Consider the following 19,362-nt stretch of genomic DNA (forward strand, 5'->3'; position numbering starts at 1 on the left):
GAAGAGATTGGATTAAAATGTCATCGTACAGTACGTACAGTACAACGAAAAGAAGTTGGCATCTAGCCATTAAATATGCTGAGTAAATGTGCTAATCTAATGTATGTACAGTATTATGTACAATGATGCAAGTATAAGTGGTATAACTAATAAGACAATGTATGGGATATAAACAGATATAGATTACTGATTCCATCAACTATTAGGCCTACACATTTTCTGGGAGGTTTTAATATAAATAATCTGCAAATTTTATGCCCGTCTATAATTATGCCAATTTTATGCCTATGATTTTGTGTCTACATCACTACTGTGAAGCTGTTTATATATGCAAAATGGGCGTTGCCTAATTAAATATGCGCTCATTTGCTAATATCGCCAGGATAAACATCACACATTGGATGATGCCAGATTAAAAAAGAAATGTATTATCTTAAGAACTTAATAAATACTAAATATGTTATCTAAGGGCACATGATGCACAAATTATAATTTTCCTTTTTAACACATCCAGCGCCAAAAACGCTGTCCAGCGTTATTGGCCACCATGCGTTGACCGCCAGGATTGCTGTACAGCGTTTTTGAGATCAATATTTCATTTTTTCGCCATGGCAAAACCGGGCATGTTCAGGCATGTCTTAGCGGTGACTTTGAACTAGACATTGGGGGTATGGCCGTGGCGCCTAGGGGATCGCTTCCAATAGGAGAACGAATATTATGGTCTGTCCTGTACCAGGTAAAGGGATATTCCTTGTATATGTACAAAGAATATACAAGGGATATCAAACGATATACAAATATTATACATGGGATCTCAGGCAATAAATATATATATTCGGTTTAATCTGACCCTTTGTAACAATTGGCATCTTTCACCGCCAGTCTCATTGGCCCACGGTAAGAGGAATATAACATTATTTTCAACCCGATTGTGCATTTCCTTGTTTGCAAACCATCTGATCAATATATCCACCCAACCTAAATAAAGCAGTTACTGATGATTGGGGTCCGGGGAATTATAAATGCGTTTGGGCCTATAACTAGGGTTTTTGGAATTGCAGCAGAAAAGATTAAAAACATACTTATATTCTAGAAGGTATTAACACAACAATGTATGAATGAAAAAGTATAACGTTCCCACATCCTGAACGATAGATAATCGATGTTGAATGTTTATTATTTATGAATAGTTTTCAAATAAACGCTAGATTATCGATAGTATGTGTACTTATGCACACTATAGAAGCGAGCTGAGAAATCGATTCTCATTTCCTCAACAGCACACACACACACATATACACATACGGGACACGCTGTTATCTCAGTGAATACAGCTCTGATTATCCTAAAACTGGTAACATAGACTCCTTACCTTAGATCAGATGTTCTCCAAAAAGATTATTCCAATTCCTGATCGCCATTCCAAATATCGATCGCATTTATTGATTGATTATTGGCTGCTGTAAATATATATTCCAGGCTGCTTTCCATCTCACGATCACTTCCCTGTTCATCAGATCCCTCGCCAGCATAGTGGAGCGAGGAGGCTCCCCCTCGACAGATCCACCAGTATAATCGAATGGCCTGCAGTTACACAGGGATAGATGATCACAGCACAGGAGGTCCTTTGTCCCCACAGCCATCAGACTGTACAACAGCGTATTATAGTTACACCTGTTTTTACACCTGTTTTACACCTGTTTTTACATCTGTTTTTACACCTGTTTTTATACACCTGCTTTTATCTAATCACGCTCCTATTTTAATTTTAATTTTAATATTGATTGGTATGATTTAATTGAATTTTATCATGTACTTATTTTAATTCATGATGCAGACATAACGTGTAACTACTGTATGGGAATGGTCAATGTCTGTATACTATGTGAGCTGCGAGATACCCTGAATTTCCCCAAGGGGATTAATAAAGTATCTATCTATCTATCTATCTATCTATGATAGGGGGCGGTATTTTCCCATCGGAGCTCCTAGAGGGGCTGCTGTACCAACGGGAGACTCGGTTGAAGAAATATGAATTCAGATCGCTAATAAAAAAAATCAAGCGACAATTTGCGTCGGTGGCACTCAGCGGGGGGCATGAAATAACGAGAACACGTCTGTGGCATTCAAAGTGTTAATAGTTTAAAGGGGCTATAGATAACATTCAGCCACAAGATGTCGCACTAGAGCACCATCATGTCATTAATCAGATGCATTCGACGGGGAAATGAGAAGTATTGAATTATAAATTCATTAATGAATAATTTGAGATTTTTTATTAATCTATTTCCCCCTCCTTCTTTTTCCGATTTTTCTCCCATCCCACTGTTAGTCGTTACGCCAATTCCCAACCCCCTTCCTGGTTGTTGCGCACTTTCCCCTACTGTTGGTCCGAGAGGCCGGAGACTGTCGCATGCTTTCCTCCGACGCATGTGCAGCCAGCCGGCAGCCAGCCTTCCCGCGCAGATTCTCACTGGGAGAGTGTAACGTGTGGGAGGCCGCACTACCTTTCACCAGATCCTACCTTCGCTGAGCAGGCGCCCCGACCGAACTGTAGGGGTCGCTGTCAACAATGCCCAGGACCCACCCACGGCTCCCCTCCCCCTAACTCAGCCAAACGAGCTAGTACAACGATCAGCCCGAGCCAAGGCAATGCTGACTCTCCGGGAGTCGACCGCAGCCTCTTGCATTGGTGACGAGCACAATCTCCGCTACGCCACCTGACCGCCCCTGGATGTATTATTTAAATAAAATTAAAAAGTACATAAAATGTTATCTATACTATAGCACCTTTTTAAGAAAAGTTTATTTTTTTATTTTTATAGGATTCCACCACTTCTGCACCAGAGACGGACACAGAACTACCTGCACCTCAGAGGAAAAGCAGAAAATCCCAACAACAGTCTCCGCCGGCCACCAAGGTGGTGAAGAGAAGGTCATCAAAGCTGGATTCCTCTACAGGAGAGATCTCACTGCCTCTTTTGCCCACAGCTCCAGGTTGGTTGACGGTTGACATTAAGAGAAAGGGCAAATTTAGGTCTTGTTCAGTGGTGCACAAATATTGGACTGGTTGCCAGGCTAAGTGCTTATAGTCTGCGTCAATGAAGCCCACGGCAGGAATGGAGAGAATAACTATTTTATCTGCATTTTATTTTAATAAAGCTACAAAAGGACTGAAGAAAAAGAGGACTTCAACAAATGAGCCGTCGACGGATTCCACCAGTGAGTTGGATATTGGTTTACAGTTGCATGTTTTTACACGTCATCCATGCGTTTTATTCATTCCAAGGGTGTTAAGCAAATGACTTCGCCCCCTGTGTGTTTCACCCCGATGGCTCTTGTGTTGCAGTTGAGCAGAAGAAGTCGTCCAAAAGGCCTCAGACGGAAGCGGCAGCAGAGGAGAAGGACCAGCAACCTAAGAAGAAGCGGAAAATGAGCAAAGATGCTGAAAAACAAAAGGTGAGTTTTGTGTTTTATATCTTCAAGGTGAGAAACTAACACCAGTCACATGCTGGTCAATTTGAATGAATGAATGAAATTAAACTAGACTTGAAGAAGTCTTTATTTGTAGCACACATTGCTACATTGTCATTTAGTGAACACACACGTGAGATGGGAGATTAGTCGCTGATGACATTTCCTCTGCTTGACCCATCCCGGGAGCAGACGGGGGCTGTGGCGTTTGGCCACACCCGGGGATCAATCTGGTGCTCCTGTCCATCTTCGTCAGGGACGCGACAGCGTTAGCGATCTGTTCTACATGTTTTTCCATTGGGTTTATCTCTTTTTCTGGAGGGGAAACCCTTGCGAGCATGTGGAGAACATGCAAACTCTCACACAGAAAGGCCCAGGAGATTCCCCACCTGGGTACCTGGCAACCTGGTCCCCAAGTGGGAATCGAACCTAGGACCTTCTTGCTGTGAGGCGACAGTGTTAACCACTGCAACACCGTGCCGTATATGTGTTTTTTGTGTCGCAAACGGTGTTGAACTTGGGCGCTACAGTCTTGAGTGCATAGTAGTAAAGACATAATATAGCATCGTAGGTAGTAATATAGGCAAAGATGATTATTTATTAGCAAAGTCCATGATGGTAAATGAAGAATTTATTCTTCCCTGCCCTGGATATAGTGTAGCAGTGAATGTCCCCGTTCCAGTACATTACCTATTTCGCTGTTCGCATCTTGAACACTTGGAACTCCATCAAAAGCCTATTGATTTTGACCAGATGGGGAGCCACGTTGAATCGAAACACCGTGACTAAGGTGTATTAATGGAGCTTCTGGTGTGCAGACGTTGCTCTCTCATGTTGGCCATCCTCGTCTGCTTGCACACGTCTATACTGTAACAAATCTATCCCTAACCTGGCGTGGTTGAAGGAACACGGAAGAGTAAGGCTGTTGGCTGGATGACCCTGAGGGGAGCAAGGCTCAACTTCTAGAGTAGATTGTCTCTAGCATTCCCCGGTGAGTGAAGAGCTCAAACCTCACTCTAAAGCACACTACCAGAGCTCCAGATTTCTACTGACCTGCAGTCGGCACACTACCAGTGCTCCAGATTTCTACTGACTTGGAGTCAGCTCACTCTACCAGAGCTCCAGCTCTACTGACCTGGAGTCAGCAGCACTCTCTACCAGAGCTCCAGATTTCTACTGACCTGCAGTCGGCACACTACCAGTGCTCCAGCTCTACTGACCTGGAGTCAGCTCACTCTACCAGAGCTCCAGATTTCTACTGACCTGGAGTCAGCTCACTCTTACCAGAGCTCCAGCTCTCTACTGACCTGGAGTCGGCTCACTCTTACCAGAGCTCCAGCTCTCTACTGACCTGGAGTCAGCTCACTCTACCAGAGCTCCAGATTTCTACTGACCTGGAGTCAGCTCACTCTTACCAGAGCTCCAGCTCTCTACTGACCTGGAGTCAGCACTCTACCAGAGCTCCAGCTCTCTACTGACCTGGAGTCAGCTCACTCTACCAGAGCTCCAGCTCTACTGACCTGGAGTCAGCTCACTCTACCAGAGCTCCAGCTCTCTACTGACCTGGAGTCAGAAGCACACTCTACCAGAGCTCCAGCTCTCTACTGACCTGGAGTCAGCAGCACACTCTACCAGAGCTCCAGCTCTCTACTGACCTGGAGTCAGCAGCACACTCTACCAGAGCTCCAGCTCTCTACTGGCCTGGAGTCACCAGTATAAATAAAAATGAAGGACTAGGAAACTGACTCAAATATGAATATGTATGATGCGGACCACCCAGTTTTCTGACGGGGTTTCCAGATATCTGATTTGACTGCTGCAATTTACGCATTGCGCCGGGTCAATAAAGTAAGTTGTTGCTCTTGTACTGAGTGAGGTTGTCCCTCCCCAGGGCCCGGCACCAGAGGGGGCCACAGAAGTTAAAGATGTCGAGAAGAAACGTCAGAGAAAATCAAAAGCAGCCCTTCCTGGTAAACCACCTCCCACTACATGACTATGATGCGACTAACATCACCCTGACATTAGTTCAGTCAGTGGGGTTATACAGTTTAGGAATTAAACATGACAGTTTTTGGAGCCTGTACTGTAAAATAAGTTTCCCAGGGTATTTCAGACAAACCACCAGGCAAAATACATTTTCCACAATATGTCTCCGTTAACGCGGCTCCTTGGCAACTCTGTAACTAGTCTTGCCTCTTGACTGGTTATGATCCACAGAGGACCAGGTCCTTGAGAAGACTAAGCGTAAGAGGGAAAGGAAACAGGATCCAGACGGCCAGTCGACACCCTCTCAGGCCAAGAAGAGCCGGTCCCCTCTTTGCCCAGACCCCGAGGTAAGGGGGATGTCGAGCCACGTCTACCCCCATCCCCCACCATAACCTCATGTCTTCTCCTTACTTGGCCTCCCTCTGTCTCAGTTGAGAGAAAATATACTAAAGGGTGGCAGACGATCCACTTTGAGAAGAGAGGGAAGAAGTGGAACACTAATAAAGCATCTGGTGTGTTAAAGGAAACAAGAGTAATGCAAGTTCTTACATTCGAGTGGCATTTCCCAAAAGGGTAGACAAAATAAATATCACATACAGCACCTTTAATATTGACTGTGTATATATCAGTGTTTCCCACAGGATTTTGTGAGACTGTGGTGGGTGAACCTCGGCCCCTCTAGGGGGGTCCAGGGGCATACCCCCCCGGAACTTTTTTTGTACATTTTAAAGTTAAATGCATCAATCTGGTGCACTTTGAGAGCAAAATAAAGAAGCTAGATCTATGATGAACTTTGTGCTCAAAACACAAAATCGACTAGATTTCGACTTTCAGACCGCGACCCCCGAAATAACAGTGTCAGAGCCGCGACCCCCATTATTATAGGAGGTATAAAAATAAATTATAAATGGAAATGTGTGGTTGAAACATGCAAAGTTCAAACGCAGATACATTAATAAGCATTGGAGGCTTTTAACCAGGGACGGACTGGGGAAATCATTCACCAGGACATTTAGTTACAAAGACTTAATTTCCTGCATTCTGGTCCAGGAATTTTTTTATTTGTACCCTTTAAATGCCAGTGTTTGTGATGGCATCACAAATTATTGTTAAAAAACAGGCTAGCATATGTATGATTAGCAACAACACTGATTTTGATGGATTTCACTGGAAATCACTGCAACTCACACAAGTTGGAGAACTATCTCTCTCTTGCTCACACACACACAAAGGGTCCCACCTCCACCAATCACATGCGGCTCCCTTTGTGTGTGTGTGAGCAAGAGAGAGATAGTTCTCCAACTTGTGTGAGTTGCTGTGATCTCCTGGTTGTTCCCCACCTAGGTTATCTAACTATTGGCCTGGCCTGCTTCTAAGTTCAGTGGCCTGACTGAAAAAAAAAAAATTAAATACATGGAACCAATTTTTTTGGTTCATTATACAACTGGCGGGACTAATTAGAGGCCGCCACAGTCTAGTTAATTAATGGGAAACACTGATATATATATACACAGTATCAGTCAAAAGTTTGGACACACTTTCTCATGTATGCATCTGTATATATATTTTATGTATTTTAAAATGTTTCAACAGGGTTCAGGGAGTGAGGGGCGTCCTGACTCTCCCAACGACAGCCTAGACGGGACCAAGAAGGGAGAACGAAGCGGTGGCGCGAAGAAATTTGAGTTTGTCTGCCCGGTGAGTCGGCGCGTTTGTCTTTAATTTGGTTCATCTGATCTCTCCCATCATCTTTTCCATGAGTAATTCTTGGCCGAAACCGAATACCGAAAATAGGAAACAGTTGGCCGAATGCCGAAAGGCAGAATATGATTAATATATATATATATATATATATATATATATATATATATATATAATGTATTTATTTTTTACCAATGTTGTTCAGCTACCTGATTATGGCAAAATACATGATTATGGCAAAACCTAACCTAACTTAAATAATATTAATAATCACTATTATGGGTCCATAAAACATTTATTCAGCACTTTTGAATGCATACATTAATTCCAGACTGACTGCTGAAAGATTGTACAATTTAAACATTTTCTCTTTGCATACAACAAAATGTGCATTAAAGTCAAGTGCATTTTCTTTTCTCTGTAGGATAACTGCAACAAAGTGCATTCAGAACAAAGCCACAGTGCTTTAAAACTGCATAAAGATCTAGGCCAGTAGATAATATATAGAAAATAATATCTCTTCAAGTCTTACTGAACAAAACTAGGTTTGAGTTTTGAGCTAAATTCAATAAAGGGAAGATGATTAAACGGAAGGTTTTGTAGATACAGTATGAATTCTGCCATCCGGGCTCATGCTATTTGAAATATGATTATAGAATATCAGGCCTATAAATTACCTTATTGTGGCCAAGTCACACATCTATGGATCGGGCCAAATCTCTTTCCAATGGCAGAGTTCAATCTGGATTTAGTATCACCAGGCGTGCAGCAAAAACCAAGAATGAAATATATTGTAAGTACAGTTACTTTTTTTATAATGGACATTTCTCTGCCATTTTTCATCAGATTGCAACGCTGTTTTTTTTCTGGACATTCACATAAAGGTAGAGAAACTAACTGCGTTCTAATATATGCCAATAACGTTCAGGTGAGCTGGGTAGTGTAATTTTTCGAAATTTCAACGGCCATCGAAAGCCCTGGCTCATATGACTACAAACAAAATGGCGGCGCACATTTCCTAGCATCGATATTTGCTAGTTTAACCTATTGGTAAACAAACGTATTGCTGAAAATATACACCTTGACTGCTGTTTTGACAGGGTTAGGGTCTTCACTCTTGGCTACATTTGAGGGGGGAAAAACGCAACATTAATTCATACAATCTGTAGAGATGGATTTATGGCATGATGTCAATTGCGGTCCACCACCGGACCGCTCGGGCTTAAGAGGTTAAGATGCACCTCAGGAAGGCCAACAGTATTCTTGACTGCTCTGATCATCCTTTGTACTCCTAGTTTGACCTACTGTCCTCAGGCAGATTATTCAGGACTCCCAAGACTAGAATTAAACGGGTTTAAGTCCCTTTTCACTACAACTGCAATTAACTTTCTAAACTCGCAAAGTAACTAATCTTGTACGTCCATTTATTTGTTTTATTTCTTTGTACGGCTGCTATTTTTGCACACACACACACTTTGTTATTCCATTCTATACTAATGAGATATGGACTCCCACCTCCTATTTGTTAGTTTTATAGATTATGCTGTGTGTTTTTATTTATTTTTGTCTTATTTCAAGGTGTCAGGTTCATAGGTGTGTGATTTAGTATTTTTAGACTCTGCTGCACAACTAATTTCCGCATCTGGGTCAATAAAGTTTATGGATCTGAAATGTAAACTTGGTGCCTGCAGATATGTGAGGAGAGCGGAGAGGACCTCTTGCCCTGTGAGGGTCAGTGCTTTGGGATGTTCCACCTCCACTGCCTGGGCCTCTCCGACAAACCCCAAGACAAGCTGCTGTGTCCGGAGTGCATCTCGGGTAAGACACCCGCTCACACCCCTCCCCTATCTGCATAGATCTATGTGCTGTCCTAGGGTTTTCTTCCCATCATAGATCTATGTGCTGTCCTACGTAGGGCTGTCGCGGTAACCGCATCACCGCAATACCGCGGGTTATCAAGGCACCGGGGGATGGAGACCAGACAACCGCGACAACCGGGGTAAAAAAAGAAGAAAGATCCCATATGGGGCCGTCATCATTTTAACTCTGTTCATTTAATGACGAGATTGCCTCGTGCGTCCGTTTTCCAGTAGCATGAGCTAGCATCACGTTTCCATACAGTTTACAACTCACTGATGAAATCAGGATTTATTTTCATATCCTGGACTCGAGCCCCCAAATGTATACCTTTTCCTGTATTAATCTGAACCGTAGTAGAGTACAGGGGAGCGTTCTCCTAACACTCCAGGGCCGTTACATGACACTCCGGTCATGTAACGTGCTTGTTATAACTAGCCGGACTTCGGGCTAATTCCCTCTTTACCGTTATCTCAAGGACTGGGCATTTATTCCCGTTTGCAGCTCTCTATTCTTAATGTTATTGACTAACGTTACACGCAAATTAAGTGCTGCCTCTCTCTACTGTTCCTGCTACACGGACTACGTTAACGTTTCCCTACTCTCACTTCGTTAACGTTAGCTAACGTTATCATTCATAGCTATTATGGTCTGTAATGTCAACTGGATAACGTTAGCTTTGTTTTGCAAACGTCAGTTGGAGAAGGGATGTGTGACTGACTATTCGCTGCTTGCGTGGACCTATATATCCCACAACGCATCACTCTTAAAGCAGCAGGCAACACCCTAATCTACTTTTATCACATTTCAGAATGTTGAGGGACAAATGGATAGATTATCAAACATGTTTGAAATAGTTTCGGGACTCCTACGACCTTAGAACAATTTTCTCATCACGATCGCGGGTAAACTCTCATGTCTTAATAACAAATGTATTAGAGGTGGGCATAGATTACTCTTTTTAATCTAGATGAATTAGGGCTGAGCAATATAACAACTATTAAAGAAACTTGAAACTTAACGATAACGATAAATATCGTGATATATTTTAATAATCGATATTTATTTTTATTTTTTTACCTGCAACAGGGCAGTTTTAAAACCAGAGACAGTGGACAGACTTGTCTTTCTTGCCTGCAACTTAAAGTACCGTACTTTTCGGACTATAAGCCGCGGCTTTTTCCCCCATTTTTCGACCCTGCGGCTTATATAACGGTGCGGCTTATATATGGACCAAACCCGAAAATGTAAAAATCGAAATATTGCTTTTTTTACTGCATTGAAATGTTATTTATCTGTTCCCTTATTTGCTAAACTTAACCCTTTCACTGCCACACGACAGTCGGTTAACCCTTTCACTGTGACAATACAGAAGGTTAGCCATCCGCGGAGCTAATGATGCTAATGATGGAGCATCGCCGTCGGTTGTATGATAGTAAAGGGCTAACCTTCTGTCGTGTGGCAGTGAAAGGGTTAATACAACTTGTAAATGAGTTAATTATTGTTATTTGTCCGACAGCTTCCTCAAACAGCCATCTCTTTCCCGACAATCCCCTCTGTGCAGGAACCCTTACATATGGTAATTAAACATTAAAACACCTGCGGCTTATAGTCCAGTGCGGCTTATATATGTACACATCATTCAATTTAGCTGCTGCGGCTTATAGTGCGAAAAGTACGGTAATGGCTTTGCTTGTCCAAATGACGATACTGACCAAATTGAGATTTATTTTTCTCTTGTCCATTTATTTTGTTTGCTTTCTAATTTAAAATACAGTTTGAAACTGTCTGTACACAGTAGGCTATGTGTGCTAGCAGAGCTAGACTCCAGTCACGAGTCACGGTGCACATGTGTGGTGGTTTGTCCACCAAAAAAGCGCCAAAAGATAGAAAAGAAACTAGCAGAGCCAGAACTGTTCAACTCCCCTGGAGCCACAGCCAGCAGAGAAGCCGGTTTACTTTCGCTTTTAAACCAGCTGCAGCCTGAGAACTGGAGTGTGAGGGGATGTAACTCATATTTATACTGAATATCGGCCGATACCGATTGCTGGCCGATCGATCGGGGCATCCCTAGTTTCGATCCATGTGCTATTCTTGGGTTTTCGCTTGGTTCTGGAGATGCGTCTCTGGTAATATTGATAATTGTGTTACTGTTTGGCCACAGGGCTAAGTGAAGGCAAAGAAACCCAGACGTGAGCTACGAAAGTGTTGTAAAAAGTGCTCCTAATACATGTTGTGGTATTTGGTCGTAGTATTTGTGTACCAATGTAAGGATCCTTCCTTTCCTCTCGAAGGCGTCCACTCGTGTTTCTCCTGCAAGAAGTCTGAGGGAGAGATGCGCCGCTGTAACGTCCATCACTGCGGCAAGTTCTACCATGAGGCGTGCGCCCGCCTCAACACCCTCAGCACGTTCGACAACAAGGGCCTCCGCTGCGCACTGCACACCTGTCTGAGCTGCCACTACAGCAGCCGCTCCAAACCCAAGTCCACCAAGGGTGAGTTGACTCTAGTCGTTAATTTAAAAATGCCATGAGGGCCTTGTTTTCAATGATTAAAAACTAAATCAAACAAACAAAGTGAGCGTAATCAATTACAGGGTATCTGCACGGTATTAAAAAGTATTAAATGCATAATTCTCAATTTAAGGCCTTAACATTTATTAAAGTCTTACATTTTATTTGCACAGGTATTACATTTTGTATTCAAGCAGTTTATTTTTTGCGAGTCTACCGGGAGCTTGGTGCATCACAGCAAGAATTTTAATTGCCGTGCAAGTGCAGCCGCCAGTTCAGTGAGTATTTTTTGGTGTGTGGTTGTGAAATTAGTATAAAATGTAGTTCTTCCAAGTGGTATTAAAATGGTCTTAAAAAAAATTGGCTGTCAGGTGGCGTAGCGGAGATGGTGCTCGTCACCAACGCAGGAGACGCTGGGTTCGAGCCCAGCTCTCAGCGTTGCTACTAGCTTGCATGCATTAAAGCATTCCGTCTCCAGACGGATTTCCGTCAATTTGATTGGGGAGATCCGTCCATTTGATTCGCAGTCTGACGGAAGTATTTGCATGATTTGTAGATGCATACAGATTGAAACAAAATTGAGCCAATCAGAGGCGCCAAATATGGAAAAGGGCTTTTTTTTCCTATCGCGCCAAGCAGTCATCACTCAGCGACTCGAGAGACGGGTCGCCTTTTTTGCAGCCTCACGCGTCAACTGCTTGTTTACCAACGTCACAGCCACCACGCTGCTTGCACTCGCTGCTATATACCGATTAGCTAACGTTAGCTTAATAGCGTCTGTTAAATGGAAGGAGTAAGCCGGCCACTAAAAAGAGAACCCACCGCGGGGTTCTCAGATGAAAAGGATCAGCGGGACCACCTAACAAAAAGTTTCGAGAGGAGAGGACGTTTGAAGAGACTGGCTAGGCAGCGCTACTGGGGGCTGTAGTGGTGAGTTAACTTGTTCCGTGTGCCGCAACGATGTCAAAAAGAAAAACAGAAACAACACGTTTGTCATTGTCGTGTTACTTCACAGTACAATATGTGAGTCCCCTGCTGTGGTTGTGAGTATACGTTTATTAGCTTAACTCCGTAGCAACATCACACAGGTGTATCTGTAGACCGTCTCCTCCCCACCGTATATATTCTCTCTGTCAGGATCTATGGGTAACATTACTGTATATTTGCATATCGTATATGTCACAAATGTAACAGTACTATATACCTGTAGTATGTCCCTATGCCATAAATGTCATGATGTCAATGTCATGCATGTCATAAATGTCACTGAATTGAAAATGGGGGACCCTGATGATGTAAACAAGACAAACGTCTTTCTCTGGTCTGCATCCCCTTAACAATTGTGTGTATTGAGCCATACTGTATTGTACCCATTCTGCAATCGGTTAAATATTGATTGATTGTTATAACGGATTGCAGAATGGGTACAATACAGTACAGCTCAATACACACAATTGTCAAGGGGTTGCAGACCAGAGAAAGACTTTCCTCTTTACATCAGGGTCCCCCATTTTCAATTCATCATAACATATATGACATACATGACATACAGATAGATAATACTGCTACATCTATACATTTATGACGTACCAGATTTACACAGTATTGTTTGTGATACAATAAGAGTCTAAAAAAGAGAGCATATACATTTGACGAAGAAACTGTACATTGGAGGAGGTTGGGTGGAGGGGGGGGGGGACTGTACATTGGAGGTGGTTGGGGAGGGAAGGGTTGGGTAGGCGGGGTGGGGGGGTAACTGTACATTGGATTATCGACGAAACCGAAACAAGTAGGCTCCCTTAAAACGCCAACGCTATTAAAAAGAAATACAGTGGAGGTTAAAATAAGAATATGACTTGGCCTGAAAAAAATTCAGTCAGGAGATTTTTTTTTGCTTTAATCCCTGAGCTTGGCTGGCCGTTCATACTAATACAATTGGCAGTATTAGGGGGTGGGAAAGCTGGCGGGTGGGAATCTGGCGTTGTGGACAGCAACGCCTACAGGTCAGGTCTCGGCGCTTGCTAAGCGGGGCAGGACTTGGTGGAGATAGCGTGCCCTCCCACGCGTTACACTCCACCAATGAGAGTCCTCGCTGCCAAGTGGAAAGAGTGTCACTGGCTTGACGGCGCACGTCTCGGAGGAAGCGTGCGTTCGACATCAGGACACCCTTGTACCGACTCGTAGGAGAACATGCGAACAACACCTGGTAGGGGAGGGAGGGAATTGGCACAACGACTAAATTGGTACAGGGAGAAAATCTGAGAAAAATAGGAGAAAGAGAAGGTTTATATAAAAGAAAAAAAAGTCTTTAAATTAACCTCTTAACACTTTGGCTGCCAGGAAACGTGTTTAGACGTCATTGCCGGCCATGCTCAAGTTGCCGGAGGACGCTGTACAGCGTCCTTATATCAATATTTCAAAAATCTGCGATCGGATTCATATGTCCCCTCCGCTGGCCTGAGATCCACCAGGAGGACCCACTGAGCTCTCTGGCGGTTCAGGAGCGCCATCTGGTGGCCGATCGATGCAATCGCTTAAACATGAAGTGGCATAGAGGTTGTGCTGGACGTCCGTATTACTTCCGGGCACTCGCTATAGGTCCCGGCATTCTAGCTCGTCACAATACACAGTGATCGATTGCCAATAACTCGATAAACAACATGATTTGGACGTATATACCATTATACAAGCTGGAGATGGACCGGGTAAATCTACATCCCATAATGATAAGATTTCTACTCTACGATGATCGCCCAACGGCGCGCAGAGACTGGGGTGAGTTTTAGCGTGTAACGTTACCGTCTTCGATACTAACTGCTATTATCAACATTTGACCCACATTAGATGATTGGTATAACGCTGCCCACGGAATTATAAACGCCCCCTAGCCCATCCGGTCAACATCAGATGACGTGTAGTAACTTCTAGAAGTACGTCTAGTTGGAATTTTTTATATCGCGCTGATTGCCATAAAACTGTATTGCATCATCAATATAATGCATTTGGGGCTATAGATCACGTTCTGGAGAAAGCTGCAGAAAGAGATGAAAACATACTTATACATTAGACCATACTTTACTATGAATATGTAAATGAAAAAGTTTAACGTTGCTACACAATGAACAATACATATAGGACTTTGAATGGGCCCTAATAATGGCAATGTAGCAATAGAATTAAAAAAGTTATAGCCATGCAAAGAAGGGGTACTTCTCCATAGACAAATAGAGCCGGCAACCTATGGTATATCATGAATTTAACCCAAGGCAACCAAAGTGTTAAACTGAAACCGGTAGATATCTGCAATTAAAACAATTGCATGTAGATACCGTAAGGCTTAAACTAGGGCTGCCCTCAACTAAAGAAATTCTTAGTTGACTAAAAGTCATGGATCTTGACGACTAGTTTATTTAATTGACACATTTGTAAAATAGTTTCTCTCATGCAGAAGGACCTCTTTCATTTTAACCATAGATCTGTTTATAATCTTTCAGGAAATAACATTCATCATAGGGGGAAAAAGCACCAAAAAAACAACTAAACGACCAACAAGGTCTTGTTTGACCGAAGAGCAAACCGACCCATTTAATGGACTAGGAGGGAACAGCCCTGTGATGTACAGGGTAGTTCATAAGTGATATTCCACCATCAAGAGTCTAGTTTATTTTTTATAGCCCATTATCTCGGTTACATGTTTCAACAGGCTTCACAGGCCCTCATTACAATACCTTGATAAAGAAAATCTCTCACAACATTAAAGGGATAGTTTAGTTTTTGGAACCCTGGCCTTATTTCTTACGTACCGATAACGTTGTCTTTTCTCAGCACAATCCATGCTGTTCCTCATCCTAGCTTGGGCTAGTTGGCCATAGACAAATGCCAAAGTCAATAGGGTCAAGCTCCCGTCTGTACAAGCTGACTAAAGCTAACGGAAACCTACTTTGTGTGCTCTGTGGATTACATTTCTTATTTAGACCGTCAATGCTGTGATACCCACCTATTTTTCTAGGCTTAAATGGAAACGACATTTACACCATCCCAATCTTCTGCGATTGTATGCATTTCTGAATGCAACAGACCTGTGGGGGGGGGGGGAGAAGAAGTCAACTTTAACTCATTGACTGCCACACTGTTTACTCCCTGGCGCCAGTGTTTCAGACCGATTTGACGATGTTTCTAGACTCATCGTATATTCTATATTATAGCTATGGAGACATACTATGGCTCATTTGAAAGGCTTATATTTATACTCCAACAGGGAACAAACTGTTTATTTCTACATACATCCGTTCCTGCGCAATCCCAGGCTAAAGAGTGGCCAGTTTCCAAAAAATCCCTGCTAATTTTCTAGTAAGAGATATCGCGTCTTTTGTGAAGCATGCGCAGTTCGTGCTTGTTGCTCGACACTTGTAAATTCCCAGGTCAAATGGCTCATGTTGATACATATTATTGTTCTATTCACAAAACCACCATCGGTAATCTTACCTGCTTCTCGACTTGGCATCCATTCCGGCTTGTCTGGGTCTGACTCGGTAATCTCGCTGTCTGTGTCGCTATCGCTGAACATTTCAGTGAAATATGCTCTCTTGCGACTACTGCGGTGTGGTGAAATGCTCTGAACAGATAACATTACATCATCGGCCGGTTTGGCTTTATTATTTTTCTGATTGACCAGAAATGCGGACTCCAACGTAGTCTGGTGAAAATGCACCTTCTGGATAGTCTTCATCTTGTATTTCCTCTTCATGATAATCTCCAATCGTTCGCTACACACGGATCACTATTGCCACCTCTCTCACAAACGGTTTGCTCAGCTGAGTTCATGGGGGACAGGACCAACTGGCCCAGATGTACTCAAAAGGTAGGCGACACTGCCACCTATTGGGATTCCATCATTTATTTCAGTTGTATGTATCCCAGGGTTACCACATTCATACACAAGGTGCGCAAGAGTGTCTAGTATCATAATAAAAAATACATAAAACGAATATACTCGTTTTTGGTGTTCAACGCATGGGCGCAAAAAAAGAATATATATACTCGTTATTGGCAGTCAATGAGTTAATTGACTTTTGATTGACATTAAGTACATGTATGCATACATGTATGTGCAATTTATTTTTATAAGGGGGGGGGGGGGCAAAGTGGATTAGGTACTTTTTTCTGGATGAAATAACGAGGGTGAAATCCTCTGAATTTGGTGCTGAATTTCCCTCGGGATCAATAAAGTACTTCTATTCTATTTGGCACATAGTGATAAATAGATGGCTTAAAGTGCAGACAAAAGGAGTAAAACGGGGAAGAGACATTAATTAAGTTATAAAAATATGTTTGCACACACACTCTGACAGTGAGGCTGAAACCTTGTGTTTCCACTATTAGTACAGAAGGTGGTTTCATTTCAGTTTTCTTCCCCAAGCTGGTTTTTACCCTGAACCAGCATTGAAAGTGGATCCAGCTTTACATGCATCTAATTTCAGTAACAATCACCAAAAGATATGTTTAATTACCATTGACATTAGTTAGACTTATATACCCGCATTCTCAACGATGGCTATTGGCTACAACACTGACGTGTCAAACATAAAGAGGCACGTTTGCGCATTATCTCACACAAAACTAATCTGAACAGTTTTGCACACATTCATTTAGTTTGACAGTTATTGAGAGTAAATTAGTTTGAATATGGCCACCAGTGATGTCCATGAAATTATGTAAATGAAAAAATAGCAATACCTCGTCTTATAGGGAAGCTGCTACCTTATCATTTATTTGAGCTGTAATTAACGCAACACAAGGATTCACTGTCCCTGATGACATCACTGGTGCAAAACTATTTAGAGTTTTTGGGGGTGTGAGATTATGTGCAAAATAAATCTGCATAGTTTTTGGTGAAGTGCCCCTTCTACCATGCACCAGTTGCATGAAGTTGGGTTTATTTATAGATATCTTTCCTGTCCCATCAATGACTTCTGAATAACTGGTGGCAAGCTCTCTGATAAAGTGTTAAAATATGCGCTCAGCGGGTACTGCAGAGCTTTGGAATTAACGGTTGTAAACTTTAATTTGACATGTCTATCTGCCAAAACCTTGTCAGCAGTCGCAGCTTTTTTTCAGACTTTTTACAAGCTTGTGGGACCGCACTGCGAAGGACTTATAACCCAAATTATAACAAAGCCTTGCAGTGGAAAATGGCTCATGGGTAAAATGTAAAGTAACTGCAGCAAAATAAACAAGTCTCGTGGGAGAAACGGCAGTCTCAAACCCAACGTTAACTCTAGTGTGCAGTACTGTAATGGCCACTAGTGCCTGAACCACTTTTATTATTATTTTAGTATTTTGTCCTTTTGGAGGTCTTTATTGAGACGGTAGGAAGGCTGAGAGGGAGACACAGGAGAGAAGGTTCTGGCGGGATTCGATCCCAGGCTAGTGGTTAGTTAGGTTAGTGGTACATGTCGGCAGTCTTAACCACCACACCATCTCTGGGCATTTACCTCCTTTCTGAGTGAGACAGAAGCCCACATACATGGTTTCTAACTTGTGACGTTCATTTAACGCTGCAGGTAAAATGATGCGGTGCCTGCGCTGCCCTGTGGCGTACCACCTCGGCGACCTCTGCGTGGCGGCGGGCAGTGAGATGCTGACCCCGAACGCCATCATCTGCACCAACCACTTCAACGCCAAGAAGGGCTACAGCCACCACAGCCACGTCAACGTCAGCTGGTGCTTCGTCTGCTCCAAAGGTACGCCGGTGGTTTGCGTCTGTTGCCATGGTTGCATATACAGTAAAACTGAGAGGACTAGGCAATAATCCAGCACTATCGTTTTATCGCCAATACAGTTATCACAGTTATTGTTTACATCGGGTTTGATTCCGGATAGTAGATTTGTACGTGTTTGGAGGAAGGAACCCCTGTGCACAGCAATGTCTTCAACGTAAATGATACTTGTCAGTATACTGAATGTTTTTATCACATAAATTATTGTGACAGTCGAGCTGTTTCTGTGTTTTTTTTTTTTTATAAATATATATATATGTTGCAGACCAGATGCTGAAATAGAACAGCATTATCGCCTAGCAACTGAAAACGGCATTGAAACTAGGAGTAAATTGGAGAATACTGCTTCTAGAATTGAAACTTGTCTATGCAGTTTAAGCAATGAATAGATTAACCTCTTGAGCCCGATCGGTTTGGTACCGGACCCAAAATGACATCATGCCATAAATCCATCTCTACAGACTGTATGAATGAATGTTGCGTTTTATTTCTTTCAAATGTACCCAAGAGTAAAGACCCTAACCTTGTCAAAACAGCAGTCGGTGTATATTTTCAGCAATACGTTTGTTTACCAATAGGTTAAAGTGTTATCAGTGAAATATGAGTTTTGGAAATGTATTCGGAAACCTGCAAATATAGACGCTTGGCAATGCGAACCACCATTTTGTTTGTAGTCATATGAGGAGAGGAGATCCAGGGCTTTCAATGGCCGTTGGAATTTTGAAAGACGACACTACCCAGCTCGAGCCAGCTCCTGTCAATCAAATGACTTGTGGATTATTTTTTAGGGATTATCTACCACAAAGACCTGAATGTTATTGGCATAAATTAGAACGCAGTTAGTTTCTCTACCTTTCTGTGAACGTCTAGCAAAAAACGGCGGTGCAATCTGATGAAAAATGGCGGCGAAATCTACATAATAAAAAAGTAACTGTACTTACAGTAGATTTCACTCACAGTCTTTGCTGCACGCCTGGTGATACTAAATCCAGATTGAACTCTGCCATTGGAAAGAGGAGATTTGGCCCAATCCATAGATTTGTATTTTATAA

The 19,362-nt window shown here is 42.6% G+C and overlaps 1 protein-coding gene across 3 annotated transcripts in view; it reads left to right on the forward strand.

The window, feature by feature from the left end:
* nsd2 (nuclear receptor binding SET domain protein 2) overlaps positions 1–19,362 on the forward strand; it is a 60,071-nt gene that overhangs the window by 11,871 nt on the left and 28,838 nt on the right. For 2 of the 3 annotated variants that reach the window (XM_084309405.1, XM_084309406.1), the window contains exons 6-14: positions 2,826–2,997; positions 3,163–3,222; positions 3,350–3,459; positions 5,366–5,444; positions 5,692–5,807; positions 7,054–7,158; positions 8,853–8,979; positions 11,313–11,513; positions 18,095–18,274. In XM_084309405.1, the coding sequence (XP_084165531.1) occupies positions 2,826–2,997; positions 3,163–3,222; positions 3,350–3,459; positions 5,366–5,444; positions 5,692–5,807; positions 7,054–7,158; positions 8,853–8,979; positions 11,313–11,513; positions 18,095–18,274 (1,150 nt within the window). The remainder of the gene's footprint in view (positions 1–2,825; positions 2,998–3,162; positions 3,223–3,349; positions 3,460–5,365; positions 5,445–5,691; positions 5,808–7,053; positions 7,159–8,852; positions 8,980–11,312; positions 11,514–18,094; positions 18,275–19,362) is intronic. The other variant, XM_084309407.1, reaches the window with a different exon arrangement.

The sequence above is a fragment of the Notolepis coatsorum genome, assembly GCF_963971535.1.
Source record: "Notolepis coatsorum genome assembly, chromosome: 3".
Lineage (NCBI taxonomy): Eukaryota > Metazoa > Chordata > Actinopteri > Aulopiformes > Paralepididae > Notolepis > Notolepis coatsorum.